At 42.5% G+C, this 26,475-nt stretch overlaps 1 protein-coding gene across 9 annotated transcripts in view; it reads right to left on the bottom strand.

Annotated features, from left to right (window-relative positions):
* Positions 1–26,475, bottom strand: part of LOC143829878 (tetraspanin-4) — a 724,382-nt gene that overhangs the window by 478,739 nt on the left and 219,168 nt on the right. For 2 of the 9 annotated variants that reach the window (XM_077321421.1, XM_077321420.1), the window contains one exon: positions 19,060–19,147. The exons of the other annotated variants lie outside the window; for them this stretch is intronic. In XM_077321421.1, coding sequence (XP_077177536.1) covers positions 19,060–19,147 — 88 coding nt within the window. The remainder of the gene's footprint in view (positions 1–19,059; positions 19,148–26,475) is intronic. 9 annotated transcript variants of the gene reach the window in all.

Raw genomic sequence — 26,475 nt, 5'->3', positions numbered from 1 at the left:
CACTCTGTCCAGGTCCATGCCTTCTTGGTTGTTGTACCACTGCTCTGGGATGAGATGGTCTTCTGGAGGTGGATGTCCTCACTGACTGAATGGCAGATTAGTGCTACTTGATATTGGCTTGCAATTATGGTTTTGAGTAGGTGGCTAAAAAACTGGAGGAAGAGTTTTTTTAAAGCTTTTTAGGATGGATTAAATGGTGTTTTACTGTTATTTACCAGTACTGTTTGCATTTTTATTGCTGAGGAAACCCTCAGGTGTGCTTTTATAAACCACTTTGAGGCCCTTGGATACAAGTACTTCAGACAGACACACCACCACTGCTCAAGTTGCACTTTGTGGCTTCTGCTCCTCTTCTTCAGGTCTTAAGAAATACAGGCCCACTGAATGCAGGTTTACCCCTACTCCTACATAAACAGCATAAACAAACAAGATTTGCACACCACATGTCATATCATGGGAGGAGCAAAGGCCCTTGGCATGTCATACCAGAGCTAGATATATCACTGCCTGCCTATTGTGGCATGAGCCCTTGTAATCAGCCCTCTGTATGTGGAGAGCAGGACTGTGCCCCAGGAGAGACTATATACACACCCACAGTGCACCTCAGTACTTTATATTACAAGTATAAAGTCCTGAGGTGCACTGTGGGTGTGCACAGTATGTCAGAGCCACAATTCTCATCTGCTATTAAAAAGTTCGAAATTGTTTATGGGACCACAGTTACCATTATGCTGCCATTATCTCTTGAAAGTGTTCCCAGAATATCATTCTTGCAATCGCCGTGTCCTTGCTGCTTTCAGAAACAAAGTTTGAACAGTCTTTCTATCTGCAAATATTACTGGGAAATTGCTCCCATCCGTACCACTGTAATGGAAATGCCGCAGTAGAGTTTGAGCATCAAAAATCTAGCACATACAAACAAGAGTTGCCTTTCCCCTGAACCTTTCCCACTTTGTTGATCCATTAACGCTGAAAGGTGAGACAGAATAAATATATTCACCCTATTTATTTGTTTTTGATTTTACTCTTGTTTCAGCAGTGGAGTCTGCTGGCCGAGGCGACTACAGCAGGGTTAGTCAACCTGTGATCCTCCAGATGTTCATGGACTACAATTCCCATGAGCCCCTGCCAGCAAACACTGGCAGGGGGCTCATGGGAATTGTAGTCCATGAACATCTGGAGGACCACAGGTCGACTACCCCTGCATTACAGGATACTATGGCAAAAATCTCCATGGCCTCAGGTTGAAAGGTCCATGATGCAGCCATCTTGCTGAAGCTAAGCAGGTCTCAGTCTGGTCATTGCCTGGATAGGAGGCCTCCAGGGAGCCCTGTGTACGCCACCAGGAGTTATATTGTAAAGAAAGGTGAGGTGAACTAAATAAAACTAAACCTTTTAAAACGTAACTGTAACTCCATTAATTTGACAGCAAAGGTATGTATCAGTGCTCCATAACACAAATGCCTGTCAAATGATGAGGCCATGGCTCAGTGACAGAGTATCTCCTTGGGATGCAGTGGGTACCAGCTTTAAGCCCCACTATCTCCAGCTGAAGGGGACTGACTAGCAGGTGATGTGAAAGACCTTTACCTAAGACTCTGCAGTGCCACTGCCAGTCAGAACAGACAATGCTCTGGTTCAATATGTATCAACTTCATTTGTTCATGAGTTCAAGTGAGCTTCAGGAACTAAAACACAGTTCTGCTGCATCCTTGGAACTGTGAAAACTGTTGGAACTGTGAAAACAGGAAGATTGTCAAACACCTGGAAGGTCATAGTATATACAGAGGATCACCATGGTACACCCCCCCCCAAATTTGTAAATCATCCTCAGTGTTCTCATTTTATAGAACTAATTAATCTAGAGCAAGTTCACAATTCAAAGACTGTAGCTTCTACAAGTAGTTTTAAGGGCATTAGGGCAGTGGGGAAAATCCAGAGACACTCCCTCTCCATTGCTCATTGTATTTTTGGCCTCCAAGTTAAAGCACACAGGCTTCTGAAAGTTCACTGCAGCACTGGGAGAGAAGGACAGGCAGTAAATGTGACATAACAATCAGTGCAAAGTGGCTGGAAGACTATTGCGATTAGCAAAATAAGCATTTTGTATGGCTCACTAGCTGGGCAGCCACTGGTTAGATTCAATACTGTATTACTATGCCAGCTTCTTTATTTTTTTTAATTCATCTTCTCCCTTGAGATAGTGAGCAACCTGCCAGAGTATTTAAGAAGAGACACAGCTATTATATTAATCTTTTTTGTTGTTTAATATGTGCCAAGATATCATCCTGTACAGATCAGACCTGGGAATTTATAATTTGAAACCTAGACATCCACACACACATATCTTGAAGACAATGCAGCCTCCTGGAATGTAACACCAGCAACCTGAGGATGCATCTGACCTCCAGTTAATTGACTGACAAATCATTAAACTTCTGGGGCCAGAAAATGTCTTCTCTCATTTCCTATCACTTTCACTGGCACAACATCTAATGGTCCCAGAGTTGCATTTTACAGAATGTTTTTTTAAAAGGGAAAGACACCACTTGGAAATTTATGAGAAGCCTGGGGAAGCTAGTGCATACCACCTTTTCTACTTCTGTTCCACATCCTGCAGGCATAAAATAGCTTGTTTCTACACTGAAACTGCTGTGTCTATCTTCTAGCAGTAATATATTTGCCTTTCGTCCAGGGCAGAGTCTGCACTTACTTTGTTTATTCCATTGTCAATCCTGTTGAATTCAGATCGATTTGAACTCGAGTCTTCCTCTCCCCCCCCCCCATTGAAACAGAAAAGTGTTCTGCACGTTGTTAGGGTAGTTCTGAAGGTGGGGGGGAGCCAAGCACAGCCTCTTTCTTTTCTTGAAGGGGGTGGGAGAGGATCGAAGAAGGCAGAGGAGGGAGAAAAAAATCCAAGACTGACAGAAGTTGAGAGAAATTAGGGGCTTGGCCAATCAGGGGTTCTCTACCACGGAGCAGAGCCCAGATTCAAAACAGCCTGCTTTCTCAATCATGGCCCCATTTCTTACAGGCCCAGCATTGCACCTCTCTGAAACAGCACAAGCTTCTCACGTATTGGCCCCTGCAACTGGTGCAACATCGTGGGCCCTCTGCTGCCCCTCAGGGCACCCCCACCATCAGACCAAAGTCTCACATTGTGGCTGCCCATAGCCAGTGAATGGTGTCCCCCAGCACTCCTTTCTGCTCCCCACTCAGGTCTTCCAGGTTCCTGGTGAGCCAGTCCACACAAGTACTGGACTCTGCTGCCTCAGATGCCAAAGACTCGGCCACAGCATTTTGGAAGGTGAGTTTCTAGTGTACAAACAACCTTTTCTGTATAGTTTCATCCCTCAACCCACAGACCGGCCAGTCTCACAAGTTCTCCTCTAGATCTTTGAAATTACAACATTGCGCCAACTGTCTGAATTTAGCCACATATTCTATGATACTCTTGCCTGGCTTTTGTCCTCATAGGAAAAGCACATGTCACCTGGCAACTATTTGTCAGGGCAGTCAGAATGTCAATGATGGGGGTCACCAACAACAAAGCTAGTGACACCAATGCCTTGGCCATTTTGGACATCTTCAGCCTGCACACTCTGAAGAAAACGTCTCTTTCAGTATCCACACTGACCACCTTGTTAGCTATCGCATAGAATTTGAACCTCTTGATATAGTTCTACTGACCAGTTTGAATGGGTCAGACTCTTAGATGTGACCTTGTCGCGCCATTCTCAATCACAAGGATGGATCCTAGAATCCCATCCTCATTGCCAATGTAATATATAGACTGATGCCAGTTCAAGTAAACAGATAATGTTTATTTATTTATTACCTGGATGACGTTTATTTATTTATTACTTGCCACTATCGCATGGCATTTTGTGGCGGGTTACAATAAAAACTTTAAAACCCCAATCCTTATCCATTGTTGTCCCTCTATATATTTCTGAAACAGCCTAGGGGGTGGGATATGTCTGGCTGTCCAAGTTGCAATCAGGGTGCAGCCAGCTTTGTCCTGATTGGCCCTGCCCCTGCGACTCCCATCCTCCGGCTCTGGACTCTAGCCTGTTTGCTCTCAGACACCCCAGTGCCTGGAGCTAGCAGCAGGTGAGAGGGCCTGAGCAAAGAGTCGTGGTGGAGGGCTTGCTAACAAGGGCCTCCTGGTCTGCTAGGCTGGGCCTGCTGATGAGGGCCTCCTAAGGAGCTCTATCTCAGCCCTGCCAATGAGCTGCCCAGCCCCCACCCACCCCACTTGATTTGGCTGCGAGCTGCAGCCCAAAGCCACCTTAAGCTGCCTGACCAGGGGCCAGGGGACGGGACCCTTTCCGGGCCCGTTCTTAGGAACGGGCTTTGAAGCTAGTTACATATAAGACCAAAAACAAGCTCCAGTGATGACACAACAGCTATTAACACAATAGCTAACAGTTCAAGTAACAACTGGCAAAAGTGAAACTCAGCAATCCACAATATATGGGCTTATTTCGTGCCTAAACGTCCTGCGTGCAGGAACTCTTCTTTCCATTCTTAAAGGTACAGTAACTAATACACTACAGGAGGGATGTGAAGAGGGCAGGGCTTGGGGAGGGACCTCAACAGGGTATTGTTCGTTTGTTTTCAGATTTTTAGACCACCACACCCAGAACAACCGGCTCGTGGTGGTTTACATGGACTCTGGGATGAACAGTGTAGCAACTGGGTCCCTAAGTAGAAGCACATATCCCACAATATACAAACACTGTGGGAAAGTGTAGGGAGACTACCCATGAAAGGATCATCTTGCAAAGTACATATCTCAGCATATCAAATTCTGCTTTCAAATGTTTGCAAGCATGTGCACTGATCCAATCACAAAAGTGTAAAATGGAGAAAATTGTTAGACTAATGCGGCCAGGGTGCACATGGCATATTGATTTTCATTCATTTGGAAGCTGATCTACAAAGCCTTGGCTACTGCTCACAGGAAAGACTGCACCACGACAGCAGCAAAGTACTGACAGTAGAAGATGCTTGTCAAAAGGCATGGCAAATGCTGAAGAGCACATTGACATCACTGACTCCAAAGGTGCTTTATCTAATTAAAAAGTCATGCTGGAGATGTTCTTGCTGCTCAATACTTAAAGCTACAAACAATAAGCAACATTCCTCTATAACTCAAATTGACATTTGTCTAATGTAGGAAAGAGGATGAACTACTGACCCACCAGAGGAAATATAAACAGGCATAAATAGAGTCATTAAAAGCACAATCTCCACCAGAGAAAATTGCAAACAATATGAGTAATTATTGAAATGTCTGTCAAATGGAAATTTTACCAAAAACTTCTCAGGAGAATTTGCTGAAGTGTTTAGAAAATGTTTTCATAGTAATTGCTTTGTCCTCTTTTCTGAACTTTCATCGTACACAAAGGGATCTCCATGATGTTCCAGATATGTTGCCACCTTTTCTACTGGCCACTCAGCAATCAACCAGTGCAAGAATGTGGAAGTTGAAATTTATTCTTCCAGTCAGGAACATTCCATGGAAAAAAATGACCTGCTAAATTTCTGTCTTGGGCCATAATTAAAAGTTGGGTTACCATAGCTCAAGTCCCAAAATCCAGACAGCCTAATTTGCATGACATGCAATTTGCAAGATATACACATTGAGTGGCAATGATGCCAACAAAACCATTAGTTATCCATTTTGTGCCATGTTTGTCTGCTCTGGGCAAGTTCCACAATAATGTGGAGTTTGAGCAACAAGGCTTGTTTATTCCTTCTAGAGCAAGTCATGCTAAAGGAGTTATGGTAACTGTTGCTTTCTGCTATCCCTACTGTTGCTGGTCCAGCAGAGCTTTGTATCTGTTCCCAATTCTGGCAAAAGAATGAAGAAAGAGGCTCTGATTTTTCTTACTTAGCAAAGCTCTACTAAAAATATAGCATTCTCCCTAAGTTTATAGAATTTTTCCTTGGCTAGAAAGGAAAATGGCACATTTTCATTACATCAGCAGTGTTATCTATAATTCTATACATAATTTCTTGGAAGTCAGCCCCGTCGCCATCTTGGATCCTCAAACCGATTTGCTCCAATGGAAAATTGTATAATCAAGACTCAGTGTGAAGAAGAAAGAAAAGAGGGAGATGACTCAACTGCTTGGCTGTTAGAAGGCCAGGCTGAAGCCAATTGCAGAACCTCCGATAACATCCTAAGTGAACTCTCACATCTGACTGCCAAAACTGTGAACGCCTTATTTGAAAGAATAAAGCTTATTGAGGATAAGATTGACAATATGACACAATTGTTTGCACAACACTTCGGCCCCAACCTAGGCTTCAGTGGGAAAGAGGTATGTAATCAACCTCCCAAAATACTTAATTTTGACAAGAAGCCATTTGTTACAAATAATGGAGAGTCTAAAAAGGCTAGCACACATCTGCAGTCTTCGGAGGAGAGTTTAAATTACCAACTTAAGCTTCTGCCATGCAAAGTTTGTCTGGTTGTTTGCAAGTATGGAGACCATCTCATTCCTTGGAAGACAAAACAACTGGTGATACGTCATCTAAGTAATATCCTCGGTGTGAATACTTCTTCACTTGACTTAGTTCAAGTACAGCCTCTCTACAATCTGAATCAAACGCAAAGAATCTTACTGGAATTTCATAGCCCCAGGTTTCCTTCCCTACTACTCCGTAAGAAGTTATTTCTTCGCTCAAAAGGTATTTTCCCAGTTCGCATTTTTGAAAACACTATTCTAAAACCTTTATTGCCGAAGCAGCATACTAATCCCCTGATGAAATTGGGTAGTCACTCTGAAGAACCATCAACGGATGCTCGCCAGCAAGATTTGATACAGTGGACTGATCTACCCACTCAACCATGCTTGGATCCAACTCATTTTGAACCTGAAAACACAATAGAAGAAGACCTATTGAACTCCTACTCTGATCTTCCACCTACAGAGCAAAAAGAGATCACTACCAGATTGGAACATCTAAGGCTTAAGCTTTTGAGTACTTCAAAAGGCATGCACTCACAAAGCACAGAATCTCCTCATCAAAACAATGTACCGCCAGCAAGTACATCTGGGTCATCTCAGCCGCTGATCCCAACCTCAATTTTAACAAGTAGAGGGAAGCAAAACGAACCCACTACCAGCACCAATCGGGAGATCTTAGAGGGCACTCTGCCCAATGAAAAATCCAAAAAACCGAGAGAGGAAAGCACTACACTTGCACCATCATGTAATAATGGCTGTGTAGTCCTGGATCCGGAGGGAGATCTGAATAAGATCACAAATGAGCCCTGACAATTAAAGTGTTTGTCCTGGAATATTGGGGGGTGGAAGAACAAGCTCCACGACACTGATTTTTTAAAGTTTTTGCAAATTCATGACATTATTCTCCTGCAGGAAACATGGATCCAGGAACAGGATTTCCTTTCTATTCAGGGCTACAAGGCCTTCTCAGTCCCAGCAACCAAGATACATACAAAGGGACGGGGGCGTGGAGGCCTGGTTACCTTTGTTTCAGTTGATTTAACGGTTGATGTTTTAATCTTAGAAAATAGTCAGTACAATAACTTCCAGGTCCTATTAGTTAAGGGACTTTTCCCCAGAAGATTAATATGTATTAATGTATACATTCCACCTAATAGTAGTAAGAGCCAAGGAGACGATCTCTGGGACTCCCTGGCTGATACCATAGAATCCTTGCTCCTTCACTATCCAAATTCCTATATTATAATGGGTGGTGATTTCAATGCAAGAATAGGCTCTGGGGCAGTTGATGTAGGAGGTAATAAGAGTACTCAAATAGCCACCCATGCCTATCTCTCGGATCGTTCCTCAAAGGACAGGATTGTCAACAAATTTGGCCTCAAACTTTTAAAACTGCTCTCTTTGGCCAATCTACACATTTTGCATGGTACCAGCTTGGATATATCAGGAGGTGCTTATACTTACCTATCAACTTATCGAGCTAGCACGATTGATTACATCACAGTCTCATCTGATTTACTTAACCTAGTAGCCAAGTTTGAGGTTGTTGATAGCTTGTTAAGTGACCACTGCCCACTGAGACTAACACTTAAAACTACTGGCAGTAAAATCTTGAAACCAGTTTCTGAATTAGCAGGTTTACCATGTTCTAGGAGACTCAAATGGTCTGATCAGCTTCAATCCAAATTCTCCCAATTTTTTGCAAACCCAGAAACAGAATCTTTGAGGCATGCTATCCTTCAGTCAGATAATGATGCTATCCAAATCTGGGAAGCTATTACTACTCTCCTAAAGCCGTTTCTTGTTAATAACAGACCAATCAAACTTTCACCATATTCAAATAATGGCTGGTTTGACCAAGAGTGTAAAACTCTCAAAAAATATATAACCCACACCATGAGGAAAGCAAGGAGAAATACTAATGAGTTCTGGATGCCCCAACTTTTGTATTTAAGATCACAATACAAAAAATTAATTAAACAAAAAAAGCTCGAACATGCCAAATCCTTATGGAAAGAATTAGATCGGGCGGTTTCTGAGAAAAATGACTCACGTTTTTGGGCACTAGTCTCCAATAGTTTAAACACCTGGTCCCATCATCTGGAGGCTCAAATACCAGCTAAAGATTGGGCCCTGCATTTTAGCAAGGTCTTTGGAGCCCATTTGGCTTCACCCCCAACAGCCATGTCACATTTACAACATATCCCTCCTGATCTAACAGATCTCCCAGTTTGGCCCACAGTTTCAGAGGCTGAAATCAAAGGCCTGATCTCCTCACTGACATCTGGTAAGTCCCCAGGGGAAGATCTGATCCCTACAGATCTTTATAAAGCCTTTCCATCATGGTGGTCTCCTATATTAGCAAAAACCTTCTCGCAAATTAACAATACAGGCCAAATCCCCCCTGGATGGAAACTTAGCATTGTTGTGCCCATTTACAAAAAAGGGGACAAATCAGCTCCAAATAACTATAGGCCTATTAGTTTGTTAGACATAGCAGCAAAACTGTACAGTAAGTACTTACTGATTAAGCTGGAGGAATGGGCAGATGAAAATCATATTTTATACCCACATCAAGCTGGATTCAGAAAGGGCTTTAGTACTATTGACCAATGTCAGATACTTCAGCAACTGGTCTATTCAGGGATAAATGGCCCTAAGAAAGTGTTGTACGTTGCATTCGTTGACTTGGCCGCAGCTTTTGATTCTATAGACAGGCAGCGCCTATGGCAAAAATTAGCAGACTTGAACATTGATAGGCGGCTCCTATTTCTGCTGCGGGAGTTGCACTTTGACACTTATGCTCAAATTAGAGTGGGAATTTCTGGCTCCCTAACCAACAAAATTCCAACATGCAAGGGCGTCAAGCAGGGATGTGTGTTGGCTCCCCTGCTGTTTAATTTATTCATTAACAACATTGTAGAAAGACTCTCTGGCCCACAATTTGTTTCTCCCATACTAGGAGGTCAAAAAATATCTATTTTACTCTATGCAGATGACATGGCCTTAATTTCCCTCACAAAAATTGGGATGCAAAGACTACTACAACAACTTGGTGCTTATTGTAAAGAAGAAGGTCTTAAAATAAACTACGATAAGACAAAAGTAATGGTCTTTAGAAAAAGGGCCAAAAAGTTCTCTTGGAGCATATCTGGAAATTCTGTTAGCCAGTGCAACTCATTTAAATATCTGGGTATCACATTTAGTGAGAGGTTGAATTGGAAACTTCATCTGGACACCATTAGAGCCTCTGCAACACGCCTAGTGGGCACTATTCTGAAGTTTTATTATACAACAGGAGGCTTCCTCATCGATCCAGCCCTCAAATTATACAAGTGCAAGGTTATCCCCCATCTTTTGTATGGAGTAGAGGTCTGGGGATGGAAGGAAAACTTCATACCTAGGCTAGAATCTGTTCAAAATATATTCTTAAGGCGAATTCTAGCCCTACCTAGGGGAACTCCGGCTGTTTTGATGAGGGCAGAAACAGGTCTGCCTTCTCTTAGTGCCCGAGTACATTTGGCAATTTTAAAACAGTGGAAAAACCTCAGGTTAGCCAACATAAACAAATTTAGTCATCAGTCCTTTAATATAATGTTATCTAAGGATCCAGCACGGCATTGCCTTATTAATAGCCTTATTGCACGCTACTCCATCCCCGATGACCTCCTAAATCCTTCAGCTAATAACTCTCACCTTAGAGACTGGATCTTCAAAAGTGATGCCCAGTTAGACAGAATGCAAATTTTGGAAATTAAGACAGCAACATGGTTTAAGCGGTTTAAATATGACCATCGTAGATCCTCTTATCTAATGAAAATCAGTAACCATAATCTCAGAGTAGCTTTTACATCACTTCGATTCGAAACGATGCCTACAGAGGTACTGGCGGGTCGATTTAGCTGTACGCCAAAAAACCAGCGTTTCTGTATTTGTGGTGCACAAGCTCTGGAGGATTTACCCCACTACATCTTTGACTGCTTACTTTATGCCCAACCCAGAGCCAAATTCCTCAATGAGACCTTACGGGGTTCTAACCTTCACTCCGTTGCTGAAAAGATAATCTATCTTTTATCTGACCAGGTTGATGATGTAACATATAAAACCGCCCTATTTGCCTTGGCTGCAAGGAAAATAAGGGCCAATGTTACAACCACTAAGGCAGCCTCTTAACACTCTTGCACTTTGTATGCTGTTTCAGTTTTTTGGTCTTAAATTTTATATTTTTATACAGTTCCTTTTATTCTATTTTACTGTTTGTAAATGGAAGTCAGCCCCATGGATTTCAACAGGATTTCATTTCATTCAGTGGGACTCCCAAGCACTCATGGAATTGTAGCCTTAGAACCCATTTTAATCATGTTCCCTAAATCCAATTCATTTAAATGGGATTTATTTCCAAATATGCATGCTTAGTATTGCTGCCTTAAACACCTAAAACCCTAGTTCCCAATACTGTGACTGAGAGGTTCTCTGTATCAGTAATTAGAAGCTGAACACCGAGCTACAATGCAGATGGACTAATGTATCTGTCAGCCACACAATAAGCAATGCTATCAAAGTTGCTAAATCTTTCAACAGTATGCTTTCCCTCTCTCACCCTAGTTTGTAATAACTGAATGTTGGGACTTTTGGTCTTGGCTCAGTCCTGAGTCCTTCTAGAGAAATAGATCTGCAGAGTAAGAAAGCATTTTGAAGGTATGTAGTTATTGGTTATCTTTATGAATGAGTCACAGATCCAAACTCACAGTGCTTTGAGGTTTAAAAGAGAGTAACCGTTACTGGGAAAAATTATTTGCTAATATATATCATATTCATTTGCTTCAGTCTCCTTATTTAAGCAGAGTACAAAAATTTAAAGAGTAGTAACAAAAGCAGCATATTGAAAGCCTCTTCTGGCTAGGCTGCAGACAGACTACATGCCATGCATCAGCACATGGAGTGAGATGGGAACCTGCTCACTGCTTCAACAAAGAACACAAAGCTGCTCTTCCTGAAGAAGCAGGAAGTGGGCAGGAGCCTACCTCAAACAAATGGCTCAGAATTCCCTGCGGCCTCTTCAACGACCACTAGAGAACACACAGGTACAGCTCAGCTGCTTAAACAGCTTAAGGACAGCCCTTCATGGCTGACTTCACCAAATTACTTGTTGGTTGCAATTCTCCTTCTACAGAAGTATAATGCAAACATATACAGTGCCAAGGGCTGAAATGATTCCAGGAAGCCATAAAGGTTTTGTGAGGTAACAGACTACCAGTTCACTACACCAAATAAGCCTCTTACAAACAAAAAAATATGTCACATGAAAACAGGTATGTCCCTGTGATGCCCTGCCTAAAGAAGCTGTTGACTAAAAAGCACAAACCTGAGGGGAAAGGATGTGGAAGAGCTATGGAAATAGGAAATAAAGAACAGCCAAAGATAAGATAGAACTAGAGCAACGCTATACAAAGAGCCTAGATACATTAGGCCTGTTCAGTCATTATGTTTGACCATTTGGTATGGACAAATGGAATACATGTAGTCCTCTAAATATGCAAAATCACTTTTGCTCCTGAAAAGAGCAATGGGCATATATCCCAGCTTCAGGAACTGAGTCTGGTACACATGCACAGAAGCAGAAACTCCATTGTTGCCCCTTTTATAAGGAAAGGTGATTGTGTGTACCGAGAGGACTGCATCTAGTATGTTTCATATACATGGTCACAGCACTAGGAACATAATGACTGAAAAGGTCTAAGAAGTCCTGTGCATTACTGATCATCACAGGATGAAATCATGGGAACACAAGTCTGCTAGGTCAAAAGCTAGATCCTCTGTCAGGCGAATTCTATCATCTTCAACTGTGAAATGCAGCATCACAACCAAACAACCTAAAAGGGTGTCAAGGGCTAAGGTGTACAGCGTGTGTGTGTGTAAATTTCACATTTTGATTTGCAGTGGCCAGTTTGGTTGCAGACTTTTTAGTATCATTTATTGGTGATAATGTACGTTGAAATATATGTTCAATACCAATTACTAGAAGATAACCAAAGGAGTCACAGACATTTCCTCCTCTCTCCTGCCCCTCATCAAGTATTCTTGGGCAAGCCACCATATCAGGCTCAGTTCCATATATTAGAATGGGGGAAATGGTGATTAACATGTTAAAATGGTGACATCTAACAAGACACTTTGCTAAATGTACATCTAGCAGTTTCAAACTGAACAGCACCTTAAAGCACAGACTGCAATTTATAATCACCTGATTTATTTCTTCACTCAAAAAAGTCAAATACAAAACCAACATTGGAAAGAACCCATTTAGCTAATATGCCCAGGAAATGGGATTTGACATTATCTGTGCGCTGCAGTAGCACCATATGGTGAAATAAAAGCTTAGACACAGGACATCCGCTGAGATAAACAAGGCGCTTATGTGATCCAAATGGACATTTTTGGTATCTTTTTGAAATATATATGATGATAATAATACAGATTTAAAAAAACAACTCACATAAGTATATTTTTCCTGCCCATTAGTGTGCAACTCAGAAAATTCCTTAAAGAGTCCCTAAATTTTTTTAAGATTTAGAATAATAGAATAACAGAGTTGGAAAGGGCTAACTGGGTCATCTAGTCCAACCCCCTGCACAATGCAGGACACTCACAACCCTATTGCTTACCCACTGTAACCTGCCACCTCCTTAAATCTTCACAGAATCAGCCTCTCCATCTGATGGCTATCAAGCCTCTGTTTAAAAGTTTCCAAAGATGGAAAACCGATCACCTTTCGAGGAAGCCTGTTCCACTGAAAACCGCTCGAATTGTCAGGAACTTCTTCCAAATGTTTAGATGGAATTTCTTTTGAATTAATTTCAACCCATTGATTCTGGTCAGCCCCTCCGGGGCAAGAGAGAACAACGCTGCTCTACCCTCTATATGGCTGCCTTTTAAATACTTGAAGATGGCTATCAGATCCCCTCTCAGTCGTCTCCTCTCTTGGCTAAACAGACCAAGCTCCCCCAACCTTTCTTCATATGTCTTGGTCTCCAAACCCCTCACCATCTTTGTTGACTTCCTCTGGACACGCACCAGTTTGTCTACATCCCTCTTCCACTGGGGTGCCCGAAACTGAACACAGTACTCCAAGTGAGGCCGAACCAGAGCAGAGTAAAGTGGTACCATCACCTCCTGTGATCTGGACATGATACTCCGTTTGATACAGCCCAAAATCCCCTTTGCCTTTTTATCCAATAAAATTGAATTTTTAGGCACATACATTTTCACATTTGTTATACATGGCACAAAATTGAAAATCATGGAGGAGGGAAGGGAGAGGTCAGCCTGACCAACTGAGTGACCAAAGGCAGAATGATCTGCTCTTCAGATCAACCTTTCTAGTATTAGGTACTATCATGGCCAAAATAGAAGTAGTACCAAAAATTGCCTGAAAATAGCTCCCGCTGCTTCAAGCCCTGGTGCCAGATATAGGGAGAGCAGATTTAGCTTGACAAACCATGTGAGGCTGTTAGGGTGCCAGCTCTAGATTGGGAAATAACTGGAGATGTTGAATTTGTCTAACCTGCCCCCCCCCACCCCGAGGCTCAGGGTGAGTAATATCAAATCTAAATAAATCTAAATAAATAAATAATAAAATACAATCATAAATAGGTTAAAAGCACATATTGATTTAAATTATTTAAGACAATTCTATACTTTTTACTATAGTGGAGTATAATGTTATGGAGACAACCCTCAAAAGCAGTCATTTTCTCCAAGGATCTCTTTAGTCTGGAGATGACCTGTAAGTCCAGGGGATTCCCAGGTCCAATGTGAGGACTGACATCCCTAGGGTGCTCAGCTATAGATCAGTTGTAACGTTGTCATGCCTCAATAAACTGGAATAATGTCAGTTTGGAAAGTTCACAGCTAAGAGCCTTCTGCTTAAACAAATACACTCAATGAAATCCAGCCAATTCACTGCACTTTATTTAATACATTCTGAAAGATCAAGAAGTGCCTATTCACCTGCAAGCTTTGAACAGCCCATTATAGCAGATTACACAATGCTTAGCAGTAATGTATACACAAGACAAGCTGCAACCCTTACAATAAAATTCTCATATTTGCCTTCAGTTAACATGCAAAATGTCTGAACTTATGCTAGAAATTTGGCTTTCATTCAGCAGCATAGTTCTTACAATCACTTTTTGTTCTTTTGAATTGCCAATAATACTGTAGTAACTTCCGCACAAGGAATATTTGGTGACACAGCCTCCGAATTTTGGTGGTTTACTGGGGCCTCTCCAAATGAGGTCACCAACCTCCTGAGGCTGTTTCGCGATGCAGCCATTTTTAAAGCACTCTCTCCTGCGAGTCCCAGAGGTGAACAAGCAGCCAGGGATAAGACCATATGGAGGGAGAAATGCGCAACATTCTCTTGAGCATGTCCCACCCTCACTGCTTGTCCCACCACATGTGGTCCATTGACTAATTGGAGGTGGGCCCCGAAGGACGCCTTCCCCCCCCCCCACGGCCCTTTACAGCACACTTCGGGTGTCTGTCTCCCATCACTCCCAGATGGGACTATCTCGTTGCAGAGAAACAAGCTCAGGGTTCCCATTGATTTGTCATTGTCATGAGTTAAAATATCCATGAAAATAAAATGTTCCTTATGTTCATTGTTGTGGCGTGTCTGTATCTTATTTTGAAGGGATGTTTAAACATTACCATAGCGATCAGAGAGCATTAGGGCAGTGGTTGAGAGTAGAGGAGTAAACTACCCCCCTCCCACACCGGGCCTCAGTAAAATTGTCAAGCGTTGAGTGGTCCCCGGTGATAAAAAGGTTGGGGACCACTGCTTTTAAGGATTGGGGGGGGGGGAGTTGGTGCCAGCAGGATCCAGAGGCTCTCTGGCTCACTGCCTTTTGCAGACCTGTTGAAATGCAGCTCATTTCAGCATTGAGTGCAGCAGCGAGTAGGGAAGGGAAGGACTGAGCAGCTAGTGAGGAGGGGAAGAGGTGAGACGGGGAGGCAGAGTGTGCAGGGGAGAAATAGTGCAATTTACTATCCCACTATTGCAGGTAGGAGACATCACACAATTTGGCCCTGTGTGCGGAAAAGGTTTGTATATTTAGAGGGGGGGAAACACATGCACACAAATGAAACTCAGGTCCATTCTGCACAACTTTAATGTAGCCAAAGTCTTACCTTTTGTAAACGCTATTAATTTAACTTTCTGCATGATGTCGTAAACAAACCACAAAACTCCCGCCAAACTCCAGCAACAATCAGAATTTAGCGCTTAGGGGGAAATCCAGAAAAGTGGATTCCCCATGAAAAAACACTACACTTCTGAGCACAAGCCACAGCACATCAGCGAAAGACATATGTGTTCTCAAAATAGCGGAAGAAAGAATGTCCCTCCCTAGCTCGCGTCCCTGAGCTTCCGGAGACGCGATCACCATTTTTTCTCCCTTAAACCCAAGAAAACAATGAAGGGAGGCTTCTCTGGCTGAAGTCCCTCCACGAGCAATTCAGAAGTGTTTAAGGTAAAACAAAGCTCCCTTCTGCAATTGTCTTTAAAGTTCCCAAGCACAATACAGCACCCTGTTTGACACTCCCGTAATGTCGGCCAGAAATTGCACCCATGGGGGGGGGGGTCTTGAATAGCGTGTAAATGATTAATCGCCAGCTCCTATGCCAACAAAAAAGGTCTTGAGACATCGAATGAACAAATACTCGTTGCTACTGGTGTTTTCGAGTTTTTAAAAAACAGTTTTTAAAGGGAAAGGGGCTTTTCAGGAGCACAAACACAACAGTTCATTGGCTGTTTTGTTTGATCGATGGCCAGGGGCGAAAAGAAGCGCAGAAAAATATCACCTCCTTTTTGCGATTCTGGCAAGACCGGAAACCTGTGGGGAATGAATAGACTGCTACTGGGATTTCAATATTCCACTAGAATTGAATGTGTGTGGAATGACGAAATTCCACTATTAAATATAGCATTTCTGCATACTGCAAACATTTAGCAACATTGGTCATTGTGCGGAATGGCCCTGAATCCAGCAGTAGCAAAATGTGAGAAAGTAAGATGTGATTCAAACAGGAGCAGCCAAGTACCTGTATTAATAGCATCAGTAGTACAGAAAAACAAGGAATAAATTGCCATTACATTCAAACACTTCACTTCTTAACTAAAATCCTTTGAAGGCTCTAAAAATCAAGGCTTTCATCTCAAAACAGGCAGGCCTTGGTGCAGTAGCCCCAGCTTTTGTGGCAAAGGGTGGATTCACCCAACAGTCAGTTCTGGAATTTTATCTCCCATGTGCAACATTTGCTGTTGTCAGCATAATGGAGTTTTTAAAATGTCACATTGCAATTTGAACCTATTTTACCACATCTACCAAGAATCTTTCCAGTTCCGACTGGCAATGCTGCACAATGAAGACAAAAAATGACAACAATAAGACAGGGGGGGTGGGGTTGTCAACTTTCAAAGGCCCTATAATAAGACTTTTCTATGCTAAAATCAGAATTCCTCTACTGTTATTACTCTATCCTACCTACAAGAGTCTGGCCACAGCAAATATCCTTCCCATTCATGAAAATGAAAAGGGCAGAACCTCACTGTCATTTTTAAGTAACTACAGTGGCTACTGCTGCAGAGAGCGTGCAAACCAAATGCAGGCATTCCTGAAAACCAGCCTATGAAAATTTGTGGAGACATGGATCAATAGTTTGATTATGTGCAGTTTCTATTCCATTTATCAAAGGGGTCAACTAAGTGACAAAATCATTGACTGTAAATTTCAGCCTTCCTTAAGACAGGGAAAAGGAGAGCGGGTGCTACAGTCCCTTGCAATTCCACTTCTATACCTTAGATCAGGGGTAGCATTTGCTGGCAGGGGCTCATGGGAATTGTAGTCCATGGACATCTGGAAGGCCACAGTTTGACTACCCCTGCCTTAGATCAACAAAGTATGAGACTAATTATAGCAATATATATTCCCATCCCTGACCTTGGTGGCCTAGGCTCACTCAAGCTTGTCAGATCTTAGAAGTTTAGCAGGATGGGTCCTGGTTAGTTCTTGGATAGGAAGACATCAGGGGAATCTAGGGCTGCTACACAGAGGCAGGCAGTGGCAAACCAACTCCATTAATCTCTTGGCTTGAAAACCCTAAAGGAAAGCCCTTTCCACCACCATTCTTACACATATAAATTAGCATATAATTTATATGCTTAACTCAAACATTTGAACAGATGTCTACATTTTAATCCTCAACTTTAAAAAAGAGTGTTATTTCCAACACTGGGAATTCCAGATGCTTAGACATATGGAAAGTTTACAAATTTATCAAATCCTGAAAAATTCATGCAATCTGGACTAAGACCACAGGTAGTAAACTTTTCATTTCACTACACATTTAAAAAATGCCAAAGCATCCAAATTAGCAGCTACCAAAACTTCTCTGCCTAAAACACCCATTACTCAGAGTGTCTTGTAAATCCACCAAGTTAGTTAAAATTTTACCTCAAATGTTTAGATCATATGTTTTCCGTGTTTTCCCAAACCTAGGCTATTGAGGTGCATTACCAGTCTCTATATTCACTTTTAAGGCAAAGGAGAAATATCTGGGCACACACTCATGTTTTAGCTTACTGTTGTCAGCAGTAAATTCTATGAGGTATCTACAATTCGCAGGGGATGCAAAACAAATCATGTCATTTGCAAGTGACACAATGAGATTTTCTTTCAGAATCAGAAAATAATCATAATATAAGCATTGCTATAAGAAACACAGAAGTTTTCGGAGGGCTACTCCAAGACCATGCAAGCAACTCCTTCCAGATTGGATGGTAATCACCGGAACAAATTACCTGCCCTCCTGACCTTTTTCTTAAACACAGTAACTGCACAGAACGTGCAAAGAATGCTAACAAAATGTTCTTCCAGATTTTAGTATTTTCCTTGGAGCAAAGGGAGGAGAGGAAATTCTTGCATGAAAAACAGTTCTACATTCTCCCATTGCCCTCCCATCTCTATTGTTTGGCTCACAAGCAGAAAGATGAGGCTGCTGCTCACTCACCCACACCTTTCCTTGAAAGAAAAATGTCTCCTGTGACAGGGACAAGGGATGCACTGTGGTAGGGAATGGTGCTGGTGCTGAAGTTTTCTAAATTGGCACTTCATTCAATCAAGTTTCTTGGCTTGTTCAAAGCAAAGATCATCACAGTCTCCACAAAAGCATTTTGACATTCTGCAGTTCATACAGCAGCTATAGAACATCAAAGCATAAGGTTTATTCAAACCTTGATGGTCAAATGTATTTAGCCAGTGGCTATGTAATTCCAAAATGCAACTGCAGCCATTGCTCCATACAGAAGGTGCAGGTGGGATACTTCTGTGCTGGAGGCCCCAGTGCAAATACTTGCTCATTCATCTAGGACATCACAGAACTAGTCTGAACATTTACTTTATGTATTTGCTGCCTGGCTGGCTTACGTTTAATAATAATTTCATGCAAACTAAAGAAATGATACAGAACAAGAAAAGGGTGGGAAGGGAAGAGAAAACTAAGTGAAATCAGTTACCATCCAGTGTTGGCCCAGGGTTGTGTGTTGGAGGGCACATAAGGAAGCCGTTTTGCTGAAGCCAAACAGTTATGGATCCAGACAATGCCTAGGACAGGAGACATTCAGGAAATCCAATATAATCTAGTTTCACAATGGAAGTTTCACAATGGAAAAAGGCAAGATATAAATGTAATAAATAATCTCATTCATAATGGATTCTAATCTAGTAGCACAGAGACCAGCATGATATTTGGTGTATATTAAATTTGTGGGTTCAGTAAGACACAGACACGCAGCTCCAATAACCAACAACCTTTCTAGAACAAGAAAACATTGAACAGCAATAATTAGAATTCTGGGATTTATATATATTCTTGAGCCTCACAGCAACACACACACATTATTGGCTGTTAATGGAGGCCCATGATTCGTCCATAAAGACTGTCTGGTGAATACCTACATGCCCAGGGCCGGTGAATCCTTAACAAGGAGTCAGGACCCAAGGCTCATCTCCCAAGCTCAAGGTCTCTTTGTGCCCACAAACACAACAGTGCATAAGCTTTTAGGAATCAAGCTCCCTTCATCAGGGTTTTGACATTGAAAATATTATACTCCCAAAATCTTGTTGGTCTCTAAGGTCTACTGGATGTGAATCTGGCTGTTCTACTGCAGACCAACAGGACCACCCTCTGAAATTCATTCATAATATTATCTAATGAAGCATCCTCAGTCATGCAACTTTCTTACCTGCCTGGCTGACAATTTCATTTATCAAATGGTAGATGAACCCACAAGAGGTTCAGCCATACTGGACTTAATACTGACCAACAGGCAAGAGTTGGTGGATGAGGTGAAGGAGATGGGGACCCTAGGGGGAAGTGACCATGTCCTCATAGAATTCCTTTTGAGATGGGGAGGCAAGGAAGCTTGTAGCCAGACACGGATGTTGGATTTTCATAGGGCAAACTTTAATAAACTCAGAGACATGATGAGTGTCATACCATGGACGAGATTGCTGGAAGGGAAGGGAGCATGTGAAGGGTGCATGCTACTCATACAAGAGCTATTGCATGCTCAATCAATGACTATCCCAGAAAGACAAAAACACTGCAGGAGCTCTAAGAAGCCTATTTGGATGAACAGAGAACTTCAAGAGGAACTAAGAAAGAAAAGGAAAATGTTCAGGAAATGGAGGGAAGGACAGAGCTCTAAAGAAGAGTACCTACAGGTTACTAGGCACTGTAGATCAATCATCAGAAAGGCCAAAGCTGAGAGTGAGCTAAGATTGGCCAGGGAAGCCCATTGTAACAAGAAAAGGTTTTTCAGTTATCTGAGGAGCAAACGTAAAGTAAAGGAAGCAATAGGCCCATTGTTGGGTGCAGATGGACAAACTCTAACGGAAGATGCAGAGAAAGCAGAAAGGCTTACTGCCTATTTTACATCTGTTTTTTCCTACAGGTTAAAGGGTTTAGGCACATCTAGAGATGGCAGTAGCCAAAGGATAGTGTCTGGGTGGCAGGTTAACATGGATAGAGTGGTTGTTGAGAGGCATTTAGCTGCACTGGATGAGTTCAAATCCCCTGGGCCGGATGAAATGCACCCGAGAGTGCTCAAAGAACGTTTCAGAGAACTTGCACAACCCTTGTCCATCATCTTCAGGACCTTTTAAAGGACTGGAGATGTCCCGGAGGACTGGAAGAGAGCAAACGTTATTCCAATCTTCAAAAAAGGGAGGAAGGATGACCCGGGAAACTACAGACCAGTGAGTCTGACCTCTGTTGTGGGGAAGATAATGGAGCAGATATTAAAGGGAGTGATCTGCAAACATCTGGAGGACAATTTGGTGATCCAAGGAAGTCAGCATGGATTTGTCTCCAAGAGGTCCTGTCAGACCAACCTGGTTTCCTTTTTTGACCAAGTAACAGGTTTGCTGGATCGTGGAAATTCGGTTGATGTCGTTTACTTGGATTTTTGTAAAGCTTTTGATAAGGTTCCCCATGATGTTCTGATGGATAAGTTGAAGGACTGCAATCTGGATTTTCAGATAGTTAAGTGGATAGGGAATTGGTTAGAGAACCGCACTCAAAGAGTTGTTGTCAATGGTGTTTCATCAGACTGGAGAGAGGTGAGTAGCAGGGTACCTCAGGGCTCGGTGCTCGGCCCGGTAATTTTTAACATATTTATTAATGATCTAGATGAGGGGGTGGAGGGACTACTCATCAAGTTTGCAGATGACACCAAATTGGGAGGACTGGCAAATACTCCGGAAGATAGAGACAGAGTTCAACGAGATCTGAACACAATGGAAAAATGGGCAAATGAGAACAAGGTGCAATTTAATAAAGATAAGTGTAAAGTTCTGCATCTGGGTCAGAAAAATGAAAAGCATGCCTACTGGATGGGGGATACACTTCTAGGTAACACTGTGTGTGAACGAGACCTTGGGGTACTTGTGGATTGTAAACTAAACATGAGCAGGCAGTATGATGCAGCGGTAAAAAAGGCGAATGCCATTTTGGGCTGTATCAACAGGGGCATCACATCAAAATCACAAGATGTCATAGTCCCATTTTATACAGCACTGGTCAGACCACACCTGGAGTACTGTGTGCAGTTCTGGAGGCCTCACTTCAAGAAGGACGTAGATAAAATTGAAAGGGTACAGAGGAGAGCGACGAAGATGATCTGGGGCCAAGGCATCAAGCCCTATGAAGATAGGTTGAGGGACTTGGGAATGTTCAGCCTGGAGAAAAGGAGGTTGAGAGGGGACATGATAGCCCTCTTTAAGTATTTGAAAAGTTGTCACTTGGAGGAGGGCAGGATGCTGTTTCTGTTGGCTGCAGAGGAGAGGACACGCAGTAATGGGTTTAAACTACAAGTACAACGATATAGGCTAGATATCAGGAAAAAAAATTTCACAGTCAGAGTAGTTCAGCAGTGGAATAGGTTGCCTAAGGAGGTGGTGAACTCCCCCTCACTGGCAGTCTTCAAGCAAAGGTTGGATACACAATTTTCTTGGGTGCTTTAGGATGCTTAGGGCTGATCCTGCGTTGAGCAAGGGGTTGGACTAGATGGCCTGTATGGCCCCTTCCAACTCTATGATTCTATAGAATGATAATGTAGCATGATCAGGGCAAGAAACAGTGCCTGTACGCATGCAGAAAAATGGGACCACAATGGAGTTGTAAGATAGATTGCACCATAGCACAAGGTAGAGTGACTTTAGTATACTCCCCTGAGGTAAAAGAAAAAAAAAACAAAAAACTCCCTGTAATTGGAAATTCAGCAGAAAGCAGGCTGAGTTCAAATCTTTCTCCCTGTGCCAGTTTTCTACTTTCAGAAAGGGTTCTCCTACATAGGAGAAGATTGGAATATGACACCTGCCACCTTAGAAAAAACTGTTCTACCATCTGTCACATTTGGGTGGGTCACAATTTTCTGAGATTGTGAGAGCCAACATAGTGTAGTAGTTAAGAGCAGTGGAGAACCGGGTTTGAGTCCCAATTCCTCCACATGCAGCCTTGGGGCAGTCACAGTTCTCTCAGAGCTCTCAGCCTCACCTACCTCCCAGGGTGTCTGTTGTGGGAAGAGAAAGGGAAGGCAATTGTAAGCTGCTTGAGAGCCTCCTTCAAGTAATGAAAAGTGGGGTATAAAAACAGCTCTTCTTTGAATTAAGACACAAGCAGGATAAAAAATTCAAGTGAAGAAAAGTCACAACCCATTTCTACCATACAAAGGAACATGGATAATTATTACATTTCATTCAGTGGTTACTGTTTGCTTTTGATTTATTTATTTTAAAATATATACTCTGATTCTCTAAAATAGTCCAAAGAAGCTTGTGATAGATAGGAATGTATATTACAAAAGCCAAAATAAAACCTACAGTAAAAATAAATCAGCAACCAGCGGATTCTTGCCCGTTATTTGGAAACTGATTTCACATAATGGATGCAGCAGTGGCTGGCCAGGGCCGGCATTAAGCCTCGCTCAGTCTGCCACTACCCATCTGAAGATGCACCACCAAAGCTACCCATCTTTGGCACCCAGGGGACAAATTCAGAGAGCATAAAGAAAACTTCCAGAACAGAGTAACATTGGTAGTCATGCACTCCAAAGAGAAACAAGCCCTCAGGCTTCTGCACAGCTCTTCAGCGGGGTACAACTGCAGAGCCATGAAGATTAAGATACACAGCATCCTGTTAATCTTCAGTTATACACCAAGAAGTATTTTCAGCCTCATATAGAACCCAACTGGCAGAGCTAGAGATCATCTTACATATCAGAGGTTTTGACAAAAAAATATTATCAACAGAATTAAATATGGGTTTCTACAGGGGCAGAAAGAAGTCTCTAATATCTCCAATGTTTGTGTTTGTCCAGCACCACCACCTTAACTTGCCTTTTGAAGCTTAAGAAAAAGACTGCTGGACCAAATGAAGTCTCAGCTGGACCTTAAAGCAAAGCTCTTTGCCCTCACATCTTCCATTACTCCTCCACTGCACTTTTCTCCGAGTGTTTGTACGAAGCGTATGTTATTCCATAGGATGATGAGTACCCCAAATCAAATGTCCTATAGTTAAGCACTGACCATTCAGTAGAGAGCAGATTTCACCAGCCAACTAGAATCATAGAGTTGGAAGGGTCATACAGGCCATCTAGTCAAAACCCCTGCTCAATGCAGGATCAGCCCAAAGCAGTGGTTCTCAACCTTGGGGTCCTGACCCCAAGTGGGGTCACCTGGCCCCTCTCTCAGCGTCGCCAGGTTGGTGGCTGCAGCAGTGGTGGCAGGTGGCAACCGGCGGTGGTAGCAGGCAGCGGGAGACAGCAGTAGGCAGCGAGGGGGTGGTGGTGGCCACCTATCCCATGGTCCCTGAATCCAAATCCTACCAGCCAGCAACACCACCAACTCCATTATCTTCAGCTCCAGCTTCCCCTGACAGGCAGAACCCAAGAGGAAATCACTGGTGATCCCATTCGTTTCAGCTGCCTCCCAAGATCTTCATAGTCAGCCTTAATATGCACAATTATGTTGATAGCCGTGTTTTTTGTTCCCGTGTGGACTAGAAATTGCATTCCAAAGAAGCACAAACATTCTTTTGCTGATCTCTGCATTTTAAAATGTTAGTTCCATTGATCAGAACCCAGCATACAGCACTAAAATGCATGCAATTCCACACCCCCAACGCTCAATCCATAGCAGTAGGCCTATTGTGGATCTCTTCGCAGCACACACACTCTCTCTCTTTCTTTTTGCCTTTCAAGCATGCTTTCACACACACATAACAAAGACATCCCCTATCACTCCACTTCAGCCTCTTCAAGCAGAACCTTGTGTCTGCCAAGGGCTAATCTTGCACCTGCAGTTCTATGCCAGGCAGTCAAATCTTTCCCCCCCACCCTGAAATGCGAGGGAATCCAACTTTTGGAAGCAGCATTGCAAACCAGGGCCCAAGACAAGCAAGCTATGATTTATCTTGAAGAGAAGCTTCTATTTCTGTGGGAGTTTGTACACTTACATGTACGTTTTACATTATGCATGATACTTCAAGTCAAGCCATGAATGATGGATGCCCGGTACTACATTACAATGAATTCTCTGTTCCTTATCTATACCATGCACAAAGAAGCCTATAGGAATACACTCCAACATCATTTCTGTATAAAGTGCAGCACGCACGTGCGCGCACACATGCTTTCTTGCCGCTAGGTCAAATATGTAAGCGTCAGAACTTCACCAAGTATGGATGAGCATTCTAAACAGTAAGAGAATGCTTTTAAAGAAAGGGTTGAGGGGGGATCACCAGAAGGATTCAGGAACAGATATGTTGAAAGCAAAGGGAGGACATGCTCCTAAAACCCCAGGGAACTTTTGATTAATTGTTTGAAAATTTTGATAGGCAGCTCTAGCACTATATATCATGCAAGCTTCCCTCAACAATAGCTATTGATGTCAGTAGAAAGCCTGTACAGTGAAGGATGGAAATAGTAATAGGGCAACTCATTTTAAAATCCCATTTGTCTCCTTCCTAAAGTAAAGTAGTAGAGGAAACAACAGAGAAGTTTGAAAATAATACCGCATACTGTACCATACAAGTGCACCTGGCCAGAGGTTGACATCTAAACCAGCTTAATAAATAAACACTCTTAAACTGCTTGAGTGCAGCTGATCAAGCTCTGTAACTCTTCCTGACATGCAATTAACTGAGGTGTTTAGAGAGTCGTTACCACTTTAAATAATCTACACCACTTCATATAATATGCATATATTAATTTACCCTGAAGGATATTGCACCAACAATTCTGTGTTGGACCCAAAACCTGCTACATATTCACTGGCACAATCAGGGCCAACTTGTTCTATTACAACAAAAAAACAATATTTTTCCATTTCATACTAGTCCACAGTCCTGAGAACCAATGTAATGTAGTGGATAGAATGGCAGACCCTGGGCAAACTGGGTTCAAATTCCCACTTCTACCATGGAAGCATATTGAGTGACTTTGGGCTCTTAGCTTGGCCTACCTCACAGGGTAGTTGTGAGAAAATGGAGGAGGGAGAAGATGTTCTAAGACATTTTGTGGCCAAACTGTAGGGAGAAAAGCAGGATATAAATAAACGCAAAAGCATTGCAAATGCAAAAGCATGCCTAAAGTGTGCCTCATTCTTGGTAAAAAGTCCGTGCAGGAGCTCTTTAGCCCTAGCAAGCTTGAGTCATCTGTAGGATTTGACAAAGGGTAAGGAAGATATCGTCCCACATCTAGCGGTTAGCTCTGTCTACACATATATACACAAAAAGGATATGTATCAACAATGGTATCTAAATGAGGAGAATTTTACCCCCAAACTGCCTGGCAAACATGTCACAGGGGACTATTGAGGTTTTTAAAAGGCTGCAACAAGAATCTCCAACCATCAACACATGAAACAGCTCCAGCAGATGGGTCTGGGTGTTTTGTTTTTTCTCACTGCCTCCTCCACCACAGAGTGGTGAAAATGAGTTCAGACTATGTATGGTTATATTTTCCCAAGATATCTTCCATTGATGCTGTAGCCATCATCCATATGCTTTACACATGCCTACCCTCGTATCTGATCCAGAAACTTCAGCAGGTCCAAAAAGCAGCAGTCTGACTCCATACTGGAATTAGATGGAGGGAGCACATTTGACCAGTGCTCTCCCAGCTGTATTGGCTCTGGATCAAGGACCGAATCACATTCAAGGTGCTGGTACTTACCCTAAGCCAGGCCTTCTTGATGGACTTGGAAGTGTTTCCTTAATGGGTGTGAGTTAATCCATTTTTAATATATTTTTAAAATTTGTTTAAAATGTATAGGGTGATTAGACCATATATGGCCAATGAGGGGTCTGGAGGGGATGGGAACAGGAGGGGCCCTGGGTGGGCATGTACCCAGCTATGCATCCCAGGTAT

This window comes from Paroedura picta, chromosome 2 (assembly GCF_049243985.1).
Source record: "Paroedura picta isolate Pp20150507F chromosome 2, Ppicta_v3.0, whole genome shotgun sequence".
NCBI classification, from domain to species: domain Eukaryota; kingdom Metazoa; phylum Chordata; class Lepidosauria; order Squamata; family Gekkonidae; genus Paroedura; species Paroedura picta.
The sequence above is the reverse complement of the archived record's forward strand: the minus strand, read 5'-3'. Positions and strand labels throughout refer to the sequence as shown.